At 35.2% G+C, this 17077-nt stretch overlaps 1 protein-coding gene across 2 annotated transcripts in view; it reads right to left on the bottom strand.

The window, feature by feature from the left end:
• LOC110442192 (retinoic acid receptor alpha-A-like) overlaps positions 1-15479 on the bottom strand; it is a 39452-nt gene extending 23973 nt beyond the window's left edge. Inside the window, exons 1-3 of one of the 2 annotated variants that reach the window (XM_021485682.1) lie at positions 15448-15479; positions 2136-2195; positions 1245-1372 (exon numbers count right to left, since the gene is read on the bottom strand). In XM_021485682.1, coding sequence (XP_021341357.1) covers positions 1245-1338 — 94 coding nt within the window. In that variant the 5' untranslated portion in view covers positions 1339-1372; positions 2136-2195; positions 15448-15479. Of the gene's footprint in view, positions 1-1244; positions 1373-2135; positions 2196-7108; positions 7176-15447 lie in introns of those variants that run through there. The other variant, XM_021485683.1, reaches the window with a different exon arrangement.
• Between the last annotated feature and the right edge of the window lie 1598 nt (positions 15480-17077).

Genomic DNA, 17077 nt, shown 5'->3' with positions numbered 1-17077 from the left:
AAGAACTATTCCAACCTTTGAATTGGAAGAGTTCAAATGTGTCTTCAGGGGTGAATGAGTTAATTAAGCAGAGTCAAATCATCATTCACAAAGGATATCTAAGATGCGATTTTCTTTTGAACCTTATATATGGAAGTCAAAATCAGGTAACAAAAATTTAACCTGTAAAATCCACAGAATATCTACCTCTTGTGTCATTTCTAATTTAAATGTCATCTTGTCGTGAATGGATGTCTTCTTATTCTTATTTCTACAAGGACCCCACTGGAATTAAGATATTAACACAGGCACGAAAAATGAATTTCGATTCTATTAATTTGTAGTAAATTTCAAAATCTTCGAGTGTGGTTAGGCTGTTCCAGGAATCTTGTTTGCACTGATGACAAACTAACTTCAATATCAAAAATATAGGGGGATTGACTTTGTGTCAAAAGGGCTTCATGGAATATGTATGCAACAGGTTTGCGTTCATACCAGCATGAAATTGAAAGAACTGCTGTTCAAGCCTGCAATCCATATACATAAGAGAGTTACAGCTGTGACAGATATTAACATTACATAGAGTTATGTCCCCTATATATTTTGCAACAGGTGTTGGTGGAGTATCTTTACAGAATAAATTTACCAGATACATACAGAGTTATGTCCCCTATATATTTTGTGACAGGTGTTGGGAGTAAATATACATACAGAGTTATTTCCCTAATACATAAAGATTAGTGCCTTTAGATACATACAGAGTTATGTCCCCTATATATTTTGTGACAGGTGTTGGGGGTATACATACAGAGTTACTTCCCTAATACATTATCAGTAGTGCCTTTAGATACATACCGAGTTATGTCCCCTATATATTTTGTGACAGGTGTTGGGGGTATACATACAGAGTTATTTCCCTAATACATAAACAGTAGTGCTTTTTAGATACATACAGAGTTATGTCCCCTATATACTTTGTGACAGGTGTTGGGAGTATACATACAGAGTTATTTCCCTAATACATAAACAGTAGTTCTTTTTAGATACATACAGAGTTATGTCCCCTTTATATTTTGCGACAGGTGTTGGGAGTATACATACAGAGTTACTTCCCTAATACATAAACAGTAGTGCCTTTAGATACATACAGAGTTATGTCCCCTTTATATTTTGCGACAGGTGTTGGGAGTATACATACAGAGTTACTTCCCCAATACATAAACAGTAGTGCATATTAGAAACCTAGAGTTATGTCCCCTACTTACCGTGCCCATGGTTAAGTTGCTGCATGTGCCCTGTAGGGTTGCTGGCGAGTGATGGGTTAGTCCCCATATTGGGGTTCATGATTAAAGCCTTCATATACAGTCCTCAAACATCAGTCACCTTTGAACAGCTTGAGATACAAAAAAGAAAAAAGAAAATTGTTCATCTACTTGAAGCAGAAGTGACTAAAGAGAATTTTTTAAACAGTGAGATCCTATTAAAATGCATGTCTTTACTTCAATTGAGAAATTCGTGAAGCGGACATAAAACCTATCAATCAATCAATCAATCAATCATCAATCAATTGGGAAACTGGAAGTAATATTTAGAATGTCCCAAATTAAAAGTTTCAAGGGCAATAATTCCAGGATGTACTTTCACTGTGCCAATTAAGTGACAAAAAAATCCACAAACAGTTCAGTAAGAGTTGCACTTACAAGGATTCTAGAGAATGAATTAAAAAGTTTCCAGGGCCATATCACTAATTCCTCTCTGCATGCACATATAAACATATGATGAACTTTCACTGTGACAACTAGCAAACATATTCAACTAACTGTTTAGGAGGAGTTGTGATGCAGAGAAAAGCCTTATGCAGAAATTCTAAAATCTTACCTGTTTGAAGAAACTTCACACAGGTATGATAGATTATATTAATTAACTCATTCATCCCTGAAATTTTATAATGAACTATTCCAACCTTTGAACTGGAGGAGTTCAAATGTGTCTTCAGGGGTGAATGAGTTGGCATGCACAATTTCTTAAGGGATATTCCATGTGACTGTCTTACATTGGACAGCTCGGCTTACCCACACAAGTGAATGGGAGACTGCCTTCTCACTCACTTTACAGTTCCTTAAAGAAGCAGGATGGTCAATGAAACAGGTCCTTACCTATAAACCTCTATGTCCAGTCAATGGTCAGCAGCACTCTACATACTGTCCATCAATAATCTGAAACACAAAAATCAGAAATTCAATATCTGTAGTGAGACTTTCTACTAGTTACGTGCTATATATGTCCAAAGGAATGGAGACCAAAGTTCCCATTTGATCAAAAGTAATGAAAATCAAGTTTCTGGAATAACCTACATGTAAGCATGTATGTACTCTAAGAATGACGAGCTCATTACTATAACATAAAATAGGCAAATTTATAAATAGAACCCTATGAACGTTTTTATATTCCAATTTACATTCCAAAGGATTTCCCGGTTTGTCTTGAATAACTGAGATAAACCCTGTTTACAGTGATAAACACTATTTTAGTCTGTATCCTGGTTATTTAAAGAGTATCTCAACAACAACAACAGCTAATGTGAAAGAGTACAATGAAATGTCTAAAGTGGATGTCCTTGGGATATCACATAATTTGGCTGTTTCCAGGGAGTTCTGGATTCCAGACATTCCACATATAATTGTTGGAATCATTTTAAAACCTTCGTGTTAGCTTGGAAAAGTCTGTCAAATTATGGACTCATGAACTATGACGTCACTCTCTTGTGACGTCACTATTTACACCTTGTGATCGTTGCCAGGCAGAGGCACCACATTTCATACTTCAGGTCTGTTTTGAATTGTAAACAATTGTTCTGACGACGGCTTATCTAATAAGCTGAAACTAGTAAACTGCAATAAATTTGCCAAGTAACTTCAAGTGGATGTTGTCCACTCGTCTTTTTATTTTGGTTAGATTGAACAAAAATCTGGATTGGATATAGAGCCTTTTTTAGACAGAATGGGTTGTATTTAAATGTCATGAAAATATTTAAAATGACGACATTCATTCCTTTGAACCCAATATGATCATAAAAATCGAAGCACTCCAGGTTAATGCACTCTAATGGACGAGGAAGGAAAAATGCAAATCAACCTAGTTCTAGGAGGAAGATGTTATTGTTGGGGAAATATTATCTTTGAAATGTGAATCTAAATCTGGTCTTTAAAGATTGGAAACCTATTTATCATGTCTGAAGCTTGAGACATTACATTTGTAACCAGGAAATGATGTAGCCATGTGGTTGCTGCACTTCAATAACAGTCGTCTTGCAAAACGGAAATACGTACGGTGATCGTCAGAATTTAATAAATCGGTTAACAAGCAGATGCAAAAATGATATGACATGCAGCTGAAATGAATACAAACTAATCACGCCACAATAATGGCAAGGTGTGGATATGATTCTATGAAATAACCTTTTTGAACTTGAAAAGTTGTATCAGGTATAATCGGCTCCCTAAGTGAATTATTGCTTCAAGCTAGGAATCTCTGTTGGAACAGTGAACTTACACAGCACTTACAACAAATAAAAAGGCCCACAGGCTTTGACGGTCACTTCAGAGCACACCTACACGTAACCTCAATGTCATAAGGCAATCACACTACAAATAGGCTTAATACATTGTCTCCATTATGACATGAGATTGGTTAGCATTTTGTTTCTAAAGACTTCGGAAAATTGGTAACTGGAGGTCCTGAAAATAACACTTATTAAGTGTAATTTAGGGACACAATATTACATTTACAATAATGTAAAATGTAAAAATACCTTTAAAACTTAAGTCAAATACAGCAATATATATTAAAACATCCTCATTGCCCTCTCTCTGCCCATTTAGGCATATATATATATATATACACAGCTGCCTCTATATAAAACGTAACATTTTGTCCTTATAATAAAATCCAGCAACACTTCACAGGACTTAAGTCTTTATATCAACAATACATTCACCTCAAACGATCTTTGACCCTAATCATATCTTAAAGTTGACCATAACAGATTATGTTAGAGATGTGGATGACCCAGGTCTTCATAAAAGTACATAAATAGCTCTAGATATTAGGACTTCATATTTTTAGATAATGTTGTTTGAATTAAGTTTCTAACATATTTGACCCTAATGTGAACTTGAATTATTTGCTTTAATTAATTGATAACAAAAATATCAGTAAAATTCTGCCAAACAAGTGAAAGATACATGGTTTTGAATGGAAAACCTTTAAATTTATCATATTGTTAAAGAAGGTAACCGACAAAAAATATTGCTAAAACAGTGCAGAAATTGGTATAATTTTTGATGCCAGATCCTAATGACATCACTGTATGCCAGTTTGAATAGAGTTCTTAATGCAATTCTACCATTTGCTGCTAATAACTGGTCAGAAATTCTATCAAAAATGTTATAAATTGTGACAGCTAATGAAATACCTTAGTTTGTGTAGCGAATGTGAACCAAAACAACAACTTATTATACGTCTTTCCATCTGCAGCTATCCTGAATAACTGAGACTTTGAAGGCAGTAAATAGAAGGTATCGTTTTGATTGGTTAGTTTGTTAATTTTCATTTTGATTGGTTATAGTTTGGTAATTTCTAATATTTCGTTGTAAAACTAAAATAAATATTTACGTTATGTGAAAATAACTGAAACAAGCAAATTTGCAGCTTTAAATGCAGCAAATAAAAGAATAATCCTGATTGGTCAATTTGATAATTTCAGATATTTCATATAATAAATAAATGCATTTTTTTTCTCAAATATTAGGTTCTAAAATATGAAAAGTTAATATAATAATAAATATTTATAAACCTGAGTTGGTTGAGTATTTCATTTTTTTTATTATCTCATATTACTCTTAACATGAAAAGCAATGTTATTTTTATTACAAAGAATTTATATATAAACACTGTGTTAATATGTTCCAGTGTAAGTTGTCGTTGGAATTAATCCTCTTTGTTGTCCTTTTCAAGATATTAGATCTACATGTTTTTATTATAAATGCCAAAGGTAGGTATATGCAATGTGTTAAAAAATTCCAGTGTAGGCTATCGTAAGAATTACTCCTCATTGTTACAGATATGTATGTTTTTATTTCAATTCCATAGCCATAATTACACTGCTCTAAGCGTAGATATAAATAGGTATAGTAGCAGGAGGCGGATCAAGGTGAAAATCACACTGAAACCAGCAGATTTCTTGATATGTTTGTATTCCTTTTACAGTCAACAGCTTAGTGTGTGTGTTCGGTCACCGTAGAGAACAATCAACTATAGTCTGTAGTAAATGAGATGCCAATCATGATTAGTGCCCAACGCTAATACATATTTAATACCTCCCCCTTTACTTGAGACTAGAGAGAGGCTGATGGTCAAGCCTTTTCATTACGATTCCATCTATAATTAATAACCAAGAGAAAGCCTATTTCTATACGGTACTAATTTCCAATCCTGCTCAAATAAACTTAGCCTACTAAATAATTGGCAGATTTATAGACCCATGTTGGTTTTACAATAGCTAAATACTACAGGACTATAATCCAAGTCTACACCTTGATCTATTTGTACTTTGAAAAACTCTAATACATTTAAAAATGTTTATGCCAGAATTAATCAGCTAGTACTTAAGATTAAGAGGCCAATACATTTTCAAGAAAAACAAATGTAGATTTTAAATATCTTACAAAAAGCATCTGTTGAAATAAAATAATAATCAATTTGGAATTTTAAATGGATTTCAAGCTTTTGACCAACCTTAAACAACACACATAATGAATTAGGTATATTAACACTAGCCCAAACATTCTTATATCATAGTAAAAGGTGTGTTCTAGGGTGGGAGTATTTCAGCACCGACTGACCTGTTGGATTCCAAAACAGTGTGAGCGTTCCATTTACTGTTGATTGCTTACAGAATTATCTTAATGGAAACAAACCTTACAGGAACTCCTAATTAGTTCTTGATTTTTCTTAATTTAATCAAAGTATTTTGACATTTTTGAGTTCTATAATCAATGAATTTGAACCATTATTACAACTGGTTTCTATAGATATTTCATAAATATAGACTCTTCAATGAGTTTACATAGAAGAATAATGAAATTGGTCTCAACTTTAGAACTTTTACCTTTAGCTCAGCTGTTAGTTCAGGATCTTGTTATCACAGGACTGATACAACATGAGAATAAACATGTTTTCTTTCACAATTCTAAGTTTTCTAAGTCACCATTTTGACTTCATGTCTATTGTTTTCAATCACTGATCAGTGTCAATTGGTGTCATATTGATTGCCTATAATGTAACAATATTCAGACTCGAATAAGGCTATCAAATAAAACATTCCTGACATTTTCGAATATTAGAAAAATATATGAAAAAATAATAATAAATATTTATAAATCTTAAAATATGAAAAAAATATATATATATATAAATCTGAGTTGGTTGAATATTTCATTTTTTTTATTATCTCATATTACTCTTAACATGAAAAGCGAGGTATTTTTATTACAAAGAATTTATATATAAACACTGTGTTAATTAATATATTCCGTAAGAATTAATCCTCTTTGTTGTTGCCCTCTTAAAGATATAGATCTGCATGTTTTTGTCATAAATATATACATACAATGTGCTAAAAATGTCGCGTGTAAGCTATCCTAAGAATTATTCCTCATTGTTACAGATCTGTATGTTTTTATTTCATCGATAGCCATATATGATAACACAGCTCTATAAAGAGGAGTCTGATCTAGATAACAGATATACAAGACAAAATGTCATCCGTGCTGAACCTAATTCCACAGACATCAATACAATCAACGACAACAACAAAAATCCTGACAGACACAACTTGCAAATCCTTGTTTTAACATGTTCCTGGAAATAAAAGTACCCCTGAACCTCAGGTCTGCCTCAGCTAAGTGGAGAACAAGGACAGGGTGTTAGCGACAAATAATGACCCGATAACCCCAATACGTACAATGTTATTCACGGAGTGAAGCCGCAAGGTATAGACTTCTGTTTACAGTCAGACACGGTGTTAAGTACTAACAAAACACTGTGGAGACAACATAGAAAGTGTTACCTGTGAGTAAGCGCCAATGTTGATGTGAAGCCTTTTGAATGTAGTGGACAAAGCAGACGTCATATCATGCTTGCTGTACTAGTAACGAGGCTGTTATTACCAGTAGCATATTTTCAATCAATCGACTATATCGCCACAATAATGTGGCAAGGATGACTGCCTCCTACAGCTAGCACACAGTAAACTGACGGACCGACCAGTGTCAGTCGTCTGTCTATAACAGCCACAGCAATCTATATATAAACATACTTCTCTCTTTGGTCACACTATTTTTCTCTAATATTTACCGAAACGATTTAGTCGGGTTCCGAGCAGTCACCTTATCGAGAGAACAATATATCCATGGCCAATGGTCGTGGAGGTGTGTAAACACATTCCACCCTCTGTGGGTCAAATTACGTGGTCATCGGGTTTTTTGTCCAACGTGGCAAATAAAGACTGTAGTCAGTGGACCAGAAAGACCTTCTTTATGCTGGTATCCTGCGACTGAATTCCTCCGAGAATCGTGTGAGACGTGTCCTTTGTGACCACAATAGCAGACAAAACAAATTTTGCACTGACCAGTATGACTGGGGAAACACTAATAGTTTCATGCGTACATCATAGATGGCGTGTACAATCTCCGATATGTGTGTCGCCCTAAATCGGCAGTGGTGATATTCATGCGGTCATCTAAATGAGGTGAATTTATACATGTGGCTACAGGTTAAAGGCTTGCACAGGTGAGCAATCATGCAGTACCTGGAGTTACCTGTATTTACCTGTATACTTCACCTTGTGACCGGACCTCCGTACAATACAACTATATACTTTACAACTATCTTTCCATTGTACTGTCTATCGATTTTCAAGGCTTTTCATTCTTAAATCATTTCTGCTTCATCTTCCTTATATGGAAGACTATTGTCTTAAAACATTCTACTTATTTCTTTATAACCAAGAGATTTAGGGGATCAAATATCTTTGGTGCACAGAGATGTTTTTGTGAGAAAAAATATAATAAATATATAATTATTTTGTATGTAAATCTTCACTAAAGCCAATGTGGAAGCAACACTAAGCCAAACAAATGGTGAGCAAATCGGAACTCTTCTTTGATACACAGAACCCGACCGAGACTTTCTGCCTTAAACAAATTTCTCTAATTCATTTTTTCAAAAAGGCAGACATTTCTGTGATATTTCCTTAACTCCATCAAAGCTGAAAAACATAACTGATGGAATTTATATAACTTTGGTAATGTTGGTGAAATTCCAGGGGCCATTTTCTAACTATCTTTATCCTGTGTCCTGCATGAAACAAACACACTTACAATTTTGTTTTAATGTTCATGTACAATTATCTCAATAGCTATAAACTTGAACATGCCTGTTGAAGTCTTTGGGAGAGGTTTTTCAATACATCTGACCATTACGACATAGAATGTGAATCAAAGTAGATATGTATATATAGTTTACTTATTTGGATAACCTTTCACCTCTGTGACTGAGCAAGCGATGTGCCAAACATCAACACCATAGGCTTTGTTTGTTTGTTTGTTTGTGTTTTACCTCCTATCAACAGCTTTAATGGTCATTTAAGGACGTGCCAGGTTTTGGTGGTGGAGGAAAGCTGGAGTTCCCAGAAACAAGAGGCCCATGGGCCTTAACGGTCACCTGAGTCCTACAGTATTTATTTTTGTTGTTGAAATATGTACCAATTTGAGTAAAAAATAGTTCAGTATAATGCTAACTTAACTTTGTCAGGACCATGAGCTGATCATTCCTAAACCGATTTTTTAGTGAGATCGGCCTATTAGAACTTGTTTTTAAGTTTGAAATAGGTATTTTATAAATGGCGGCCGTGGCGGCCATATTGGATTTCTGATCGACCCAAAAAATAACAACAATTTGTCAGGACCATGAGCTGATCATTCCTAAACCAATTTTTTAGTGAGATCGGCCTATTAGAACTTGTTTTTAAGTTTGAAATAGGTATTTACAAAATAGCGGCAATGGCAGCCAAATTGTATTTCTTATTGACCCGAAAAAATAACAACACCTTGTCAGGACCATGGTTCGATCATACCTACAAAGTTTCAGTTCAATCGGCCTAGCAGAACTAATTGACTTTAAGTTTGAAATAGTTTTTCAAAATGGTGGCCACGGCGGCCATATTGGATTTCTGATTGACGTGAAAAATAACAACACTTTGTCAGGACCATGAGTAGATCATTCCTACTAACTTTCAGTTCAATCGGCCTGGCAGAACTTGACTTTAAGTTTGAAATAGTTTTTCAAAATGGCGGCCATGGTGGCCATATTGGATTTCTGATTGATCTGAAAAATAACAACACATTGTCAGGACCATGAGTAGATCATTCCTACCAACTTAGTTCAATCGCCCCAGCAGAACTTGACTTTAAGTTTGAAATAGGTATGTTATAAATGGCGGCCGTGGCGGCCATATTGGATTTCTGATCGACCCAAAAAATAACAACACTTTGTCAGGACCGTGAGTCGATCATTCCTACAAAGTTTCAGTTCAATCGGCCTAGCAGAACTAATTGACTTTAAGTTTGAAATAGTTTTTCAAAATGGCAGGCATGGCGGCCATATTGGATTTCTGATCGACCCGAAAAATAACAACACTTTGTCAGGACCATGAGACGATCATTCCTACAAAGTTTCAGTTCAATCGGCCTAGCAGAACTTGACTTTAAGTTTGAAATAGTTTTTCAAAATGGCAGGCATGGCGGCCATATTGGATTTCTGATCGACCCGAAAAATAACAACACTTTGTGAGGACCATGAGGCGATCATTCCTATCAACTTTCAGTTCAATCGGCCCAGCAGAACTTGACTTTAAGTTTGAAATGTTAAATGTTAACGGACGACGGACGACGACAGACGAAAACGGGTAGCAATAGGTCACTTGAGCTAAAACTCAGGTGACCTAAAAAAAACACTGACCTACGGCCAGTAACTGGTGACTGCCCCACATAGGCCTTGAATCTGCGACCCATGGGTGGAGGGCTAGTGGTAGTAGAATGTTAGACGCCTTAACTAATTTGCCACCACCGCAGTCCCTACCATAGACCTATAGTTTGTAATAACAAGATGTTTGAAGATTTTACCACAACAACTGGTTTGACCTTGAAAATGTTTTAAAGGGACATCACGTGAAAAGGCGTTTTTTTTTTAATGAATGTATATATTGTATGCACTTCAACTTATGTTACCTCGCTATCCCCATATTCATAGTCCGTTCCAAATGTCCAGTTTGACCATTTGAATTGTTCGGGAAAGCCCTGCTAAAAATAGCGCCGATAACGTCACCTGACTAGGCAGTAAACACAAGTGGTGCGAGCGAGATGAAACGGTTTCCAAAGGGGCCCCCAGAAAGGGGCCGTCAGGCAATTGCAACCTCTTACGGCACTATGAAACCAAGTTATATGATTTCTAAGTCCGTATTCAAACTTATTGAACAGTAATTATTCATCATTAGAAGTTAATTAACCACTTGCCAATGTTCAGAATTTAAATTTATTTAGCTTTAAACATAAATTTGTTGCCAATAAAATTAAACAAGGGATGGGGCACAAGTTTTTACAATTTATCACAGCCTTCTCCCGTCATACATTTACAATTAAATGTCAACAATGATAATAGACATAAAAATAAAGTAGATATATTTAAATATATATTGAATTTAGTACCGAAATGTGGCCGGTACAGATGGTACGGGGCTAAACACCTTCCCTACACCAAGGGACAAACCTTTCTGATTTTTTTTTTATATTGCCGGGGCAGAGGAGGCCGGGTATTCATATTAGTACTAATTTAAATCTTGCATGTAAAAACAAAAATAATCGTTTAATTCAGCAATATAATTAAATCATACCATTTTATTGAACCCGGTAATATTATAAATTATGTAAATCCACGGACTTAGATAACACGTATCTCGGTGACCCAGAAAATACGCCGTGGGCCATCACAACAGTTATCCCTTGGAGGGCCTCATGGCAAAATCAAACTAACCAGTCACTTATCCCTTCCTTTCGCATAAACCACTGTATAATTATAGAAACACAAAGTAAACTCTCTCCAATACATGCCCATTAACATATTAAACTAAGTTCATCTGTGTTCAAACTCAGACAAAGATACTAGCGAGCTTAATAGTTTTAGATATTTATTCATAACATAAACAGCGCTAGCATTTCTGTCGATTCCATTTCAGCTTAACCGGCTATCCGGAAGAATACATGCACCGTACTAACTGCTACGGCAGTTATTTTCTCCTTTGAATACTGCCCACCTGCAATAATGATTCCGTAACGTACTCCTTGCGCTATCTTTTGACCATTTGGCAACTTTTCGTTTCGTAGTTGACACGGTACAACACTTTTCTTTCGCTTACTTCACACGGCCAGTCATTTTGTTTACAAAGAAATGGTGTGCTATGCGCATGCGCTAGAAGAGGGAATTCCCTGAACAAAACATTGGTCAGACAGGTAGAAATACCGATGATTTTCTTAGATTTAATCATTTTTATGAATCTATTTCAGCCAAATTCGATCGGTTTTTTTCATAAGGAGTCTCACGTGATATGTTTATGTAGTATTTGAAAAAAAGACAAAAAATAAAGTTACTTCACCGTGATGCCCCTTTAAGCTAACTTGATAACCTCTCATGCATACCAGCAATGAGGATTCAGGCCAAATATTAATTTAGGGCTCAAACCTTTTAAGAATTTGTTTTGAGATAATTTAACACATCTAATCCCTTAGAACTTGAAGTACGTCAAAGTTATTAATATCAACAGCTTATAATACTAGTTTACAACTATTGAATATTATTCTAAGCTTTATCACTAATGAGAAGATGCTGTTTGAAGATTTCACACATCCAGATCAAAAAGAGTGATTAATAAGTTTCATAATTGTTGTAAAATAACAAAGTTTATATTTAACTTTAAGTGTTAAGATCAAGATTTGTTTGACCCCTTTTGCCTCAGATCATTCTCAATCTGCCCCCTGGAGGGTCATGAGTCACTTTATATTTCACTTGTACAGGAGTTGATGAAAAAAACCAGTGACTCTTTATGGAACTTCTATAGGGATTTTTGCATGTGTGTATCTTATCATTACTTAACCCTTGCATGAAATTAGCATGATTAAGGTTTACAGTTATCAATGCGGAATAATTACTAAAAATCAAATTACATTTGTCCCTTAGAGGATTGCTCCTAGTCTGACAACACTCAATATTTCTGGTAACACAGACATCACCATGGAAACAACTGCATTACCCAGGAAACCAAGTGGACTGTATGCCCTAGAAACACCACGGTCACCCTCCCATGGCTCCGACTATTGGCACCACAACCCAGACCTGGATGGATTGACATCCATTCTGTGGTCATAACCACATCATTGTTGACCTAGCCTGACAAAAGGCCACACATCTGCAAAACTTGTGTGAGGAGACACCATCAAGACAGTTACCAGACTGAATCGAAGCAGTCACAGCAACTGTAAACTGTAAACTGTATACATGTACCAGCAAATTCTTGCTGCAGTTCAATTTTTGCCTTTTTTGCCCTCTGTAATGAGGGCAAATTAATCAGTACAGTGACATTTGTAAACTGTATACCAGGAAATACTTGCTGCAGTTCAATTTTTGCCCTTTTCGCCCTCTGTAATGAGGGCAAATTTACCAGTACAGCGAACATTTTTAAACCGTTTACCAGAAAACGTTTGCTGCATTTGAATTTTCGCCCTTTTCGACCTGATTGTAATGAGGGCAAGTTTATCAGTACAGCAAACATTTGTAAACAACATAATGTATATAGTAATTAAAGGTGAAAGGCGAAAATTTGACTTGGCGAACATTTTCCAGTATATATATAGTATATACAAATTAGCTTGGTACTGTGAAAGCACACACTAATATATGTACACATATCTAAACGCTTCAAAATACATCTGTATTAGACTGACTCAACATTAATCCTGTCTACAGCCTCCAGATATTATGCCAACAGCTGTGACATATTGGCTTGTTGGTGAAATCAAAATGAGACATCATGTGACAAAGGTTAAAATGCGCAAAACGACAATGTAATCAGCGTCAGACAACAACTATAGTATACTGGTAGTTCTAAGGACTAGTTGAATAGATTATTTGCTAGTAAACAGTTTCTTGCTAAACAAATATTTGATCTAGTTTCCAACATTTCCTAGTCCTCGACACATGCACATCTTTTCAAAGGGTTTCAAAATATTCCAAAAAGGTAAATTATTGAACTGCTTTCACTTGGCATTCATGTTCTATGTAACTGCCAACTGGAAAATTGCTATTTTCAAAAAAAATCAGCAATTTGTCATTTTTACGTGGCATTCATATTAGATTGAAGTGTGAGGAATAGTTTGATACAGTGATACAGATCACATGACTGTTGGATCTCCACCTGTACACCAGATCACATGACTGTTCAATTTCCATCAGATCACATGACTGTTGGATCTACATGTACACCAGATCACATGACTGTTCAATTTCCACCAGATCACATGACTGTTCAATGTTCATCAAATCACATATCTGTTGGATCTCCACCAGATCACATGACTGTTGGATCTACATGTACACCAGATCACATGACTGTTCAATTTCCACCAGATCACATGACTGTTCAATTTCCACCAGATCACATGACTGTTCAATGTTCATCAGATCACATGACTGTTGGATCTCCATCAGATCACATGACTGTTGGATCATTTTCAAAAGTGTTTTTTTTCCAAAAAGAACAATGGTACTTAATTCATAAAGGTACCTTAAAACTGCCTTTTTCATCAAGTACATGCACATTTATGATTTAGTTGTTCTTTTAGATGAAATCATCAGATCTTAGAATATAGGAATAATGTAGCAAATTTACTGGTTGAAAATACTTAAGTTAATGGTCCAAAGTCAGATGTCTCCCTGCTAAATAGGGAGAGTAGGCAAGTAGGAATTATTCCGGAATCGTTCTCCCACAATCCCTACAGGTTTCCCTAATCCCAAGACATTAGAGATAAACCTACCAGGAGTTAGTGAAATATTTTGGCTTTCAATCCACTAGTGAGTATAACACCCTGGGTGTTATTTCATTTGTCAATCTTCTAATTAACAACGTATAGTTACAATGCTATAATTGCGATGTCGTCTTCCATTGTGATGTCATCGTCCATGGCAATTGTTTCCCTGATCAGAAACAGGAATAATGTATTCTCATGAGAAACTTATGGTTTTCCAGATATGATTCTTAACCCTTTGACCCCTATGTAACTTAAGTAGACTCTACCATGTATTGATATGGATGAGTCCATTTTGGTCTACAGTGGTGAAGTGGGTAAACAATCGGGGAGAAAAAAGACCCCAAATTCGTGATAGTTGATTATAATGAATCATATATTAGTCAATTTTCAAATCATAAAAGACACTTGATCGGTAAACCTAATTGTGTCTTTATACAATTTGAAAATTAACTCAAGTTAGGTAAACATATATTATATTAACCAACCGTTAATCTCTATACATGTATAACATTATCAACAGTTGACAGCTAGGGTGTATGCTTTACCATCATATATTACATAACGTGTGATTGTTATGCGCTAGACTTGATCAAATAAGTTTTAAAAGTTTGAGAAATGAAAATAATAGGGCCAAGAAAATAAATATTGCTTTTGAGATATGTCTAAATTTTTGTTTGTATCTGTGTTCTAAACAGGAAAACACAAATTTATATATTTTGGCCTTTATCAGCGTACAACCTTAAGAAAGAAACACATATTTATTTATTTTGGCTTTATTTAGTACAATCTAGCAAAAAACACAAATTTATTTATTTTGGCCTTATCAGCGTACAACCTAGTAAGAAATACAAATTTATTTATTTTGGCCTTATTTAGTACAATCAATCACAAATTCTTTTATTTTAGCCTTATTAAAGTACAAAGCAATAAACATTCCTATCCATTAGCTTCACCGTGAAAATAATGTTCATAAATTGTTTTCAGAAACAATCGAACATTTGTTCCTTTGTTAAAATAAATCCCATTGGTCAGTATATATATACATATAACTGTACAAGTGTGTGTATTTGAGGGAGAGCCTAGTACACCCACACATACCACTAGGACTTTTGACCCCTCCCAAACCTGGAGTTTATATCCATCCAACCCTCACTGAGCCTTATTGGATCAATGACCTGGGCCAGTCCAACATAGCCAGGTCAGGGATGGCAGGTTGAGGTCAGGCATAAATTGTGTGTGGTAAACATAATCAGCTAGTGTCAATAATTACCTGAGACTTGGAGCAGCCTGCCAGTACAGATGACCTCTAACGGGTTGAGGAGGTCCCAGGTGTAATGCCCTAGACTAGGCTCTATACCTACAACAAAAGTGTACAGTTATATATATACAGATATACCAATATCTTATGTACAGTTGATCAAGTTTAAATCATCACACAGTCTTCACAAAAACATTAAAATACTTTCTTCATATATTGATATCTATTGCCAATAAAATAAATAAAGACAACTGATAAAGTCAATGAAAAAAACCCACATTTTGATAAGCATGATAATCTATGGACTTTGAATAAAAACATCAAGGACAGCTGCCAGATCCAATTTTTCAGAAATTCTGATTTCACATTTATACATTCACTTATCTACTACGGTACCCAATTTAAGTTTAAAGACATTCTTCAGTCTAAAATATAACAGCTCATTCCTGGCAATAGAAGAATGTATGACTATTAGAACATTCAAACAAAAACAAATTCCTTCCATTTAAAAGTTAAAATCATTGGTCAGATAAATATGAACATAACATGGAGAAAGAAAAGCATACAAAGTGAAATTTTAATCACCAGTTGAAATTCCTAGTAGAGCAAATAGCCTGGAAAAAACACTTAAATCCACCAGTTTGAGAATCAAAAATATCTGTTGATTATCCACAGGTACGAAACATCATCCTTTTAATCCATTAATTAAGTTTTCTCACTTGCACACAAGAGAGACAACGCACACAAAGTTTCGGCACACAGAATTTAAATATGGCACAAAAACTTCAGCCCACTATCAACGGTACTAGTAAGGACAGTGTGTATTCCAGCTATAGTCCAGGTGAGTGTTGTATGATAAGTGTTATCCAGGTGAGTGGTCAGTACGTATATACTATAAAACTGATGCTGGGTTGTATATAAGAGCAGTATGTGGAAATGGCCACCAGGATCACTTGTGACTCACAGCAAATTGATAGATAAAATCAGCAGAGGGAGAGCTTAGACCTATGGGAGAGAGCCAGTACAGTTAATAGCAGTGGTTCTTCGGTCAGTGGCCTCATGGTCTACTTAGCCAGCAACCTCACACACATATATAAAACAAGTATGGCTAATACACCTATATATATATATATATATACATATATATTGAGGATGCCTGTCCTATAGCTACTTGACAGGCAAAATATTGGGGAGTTCCCTTAATTTCATATTGGATTTAATTATAGGGCAATAGGGCAGTGGGTCAGGGTACTGACACTTTGTTAGAGCGACATTATAACAATCTGAGGTCCAGGCTTAGAATGTTGGTCTAGACTCACAGAATTTTACACACGGAACACAATTGTTGGTTATTTTTTGTTAATTCATTTTCATTATTTTTTCATAAAATTCCTGCAATGCTTGCTTGAATCCTTCCAGAAATGATGGTTATTTATCAAAGCTATATGGTCATGCCCGAAAAAACAGGTTCTAATGCACATTTTAGTTTTTGGCAGTACGTATACGTAGTACAGGGATCTTTAAGTGCACATGTACACAAGGAGATTTAAAGCAGAAGGCATCATGATAATTAAGTTACATTGAAGAAAATTGTCAGTATCATAATTGAAATAGGGAAGAAATGTCTGTACATATGTTCAAC

This window comes from Mizuhopecten yessoensis, unplaced genomic scaffold (assembly GCF_002113885.1).
Source record: "Mizuhopecten yessoensis strain PY_sf001 unplaced genomic scaffold, ASM211388v2 scaffold716225, whole genome shotgun sequence".
Taxonomy (NCBI): Eukaryota; Metazoa; Mollusca; class Bivalvia; order Pectinida; family Pectinidae; genus Mizuhopecten; species Mizuhopecten yessoensis.
Note: the sequence above shows the minus strand (reverse complement) of the source record. Positions and strands in the feature narration are given on the sequence as shown.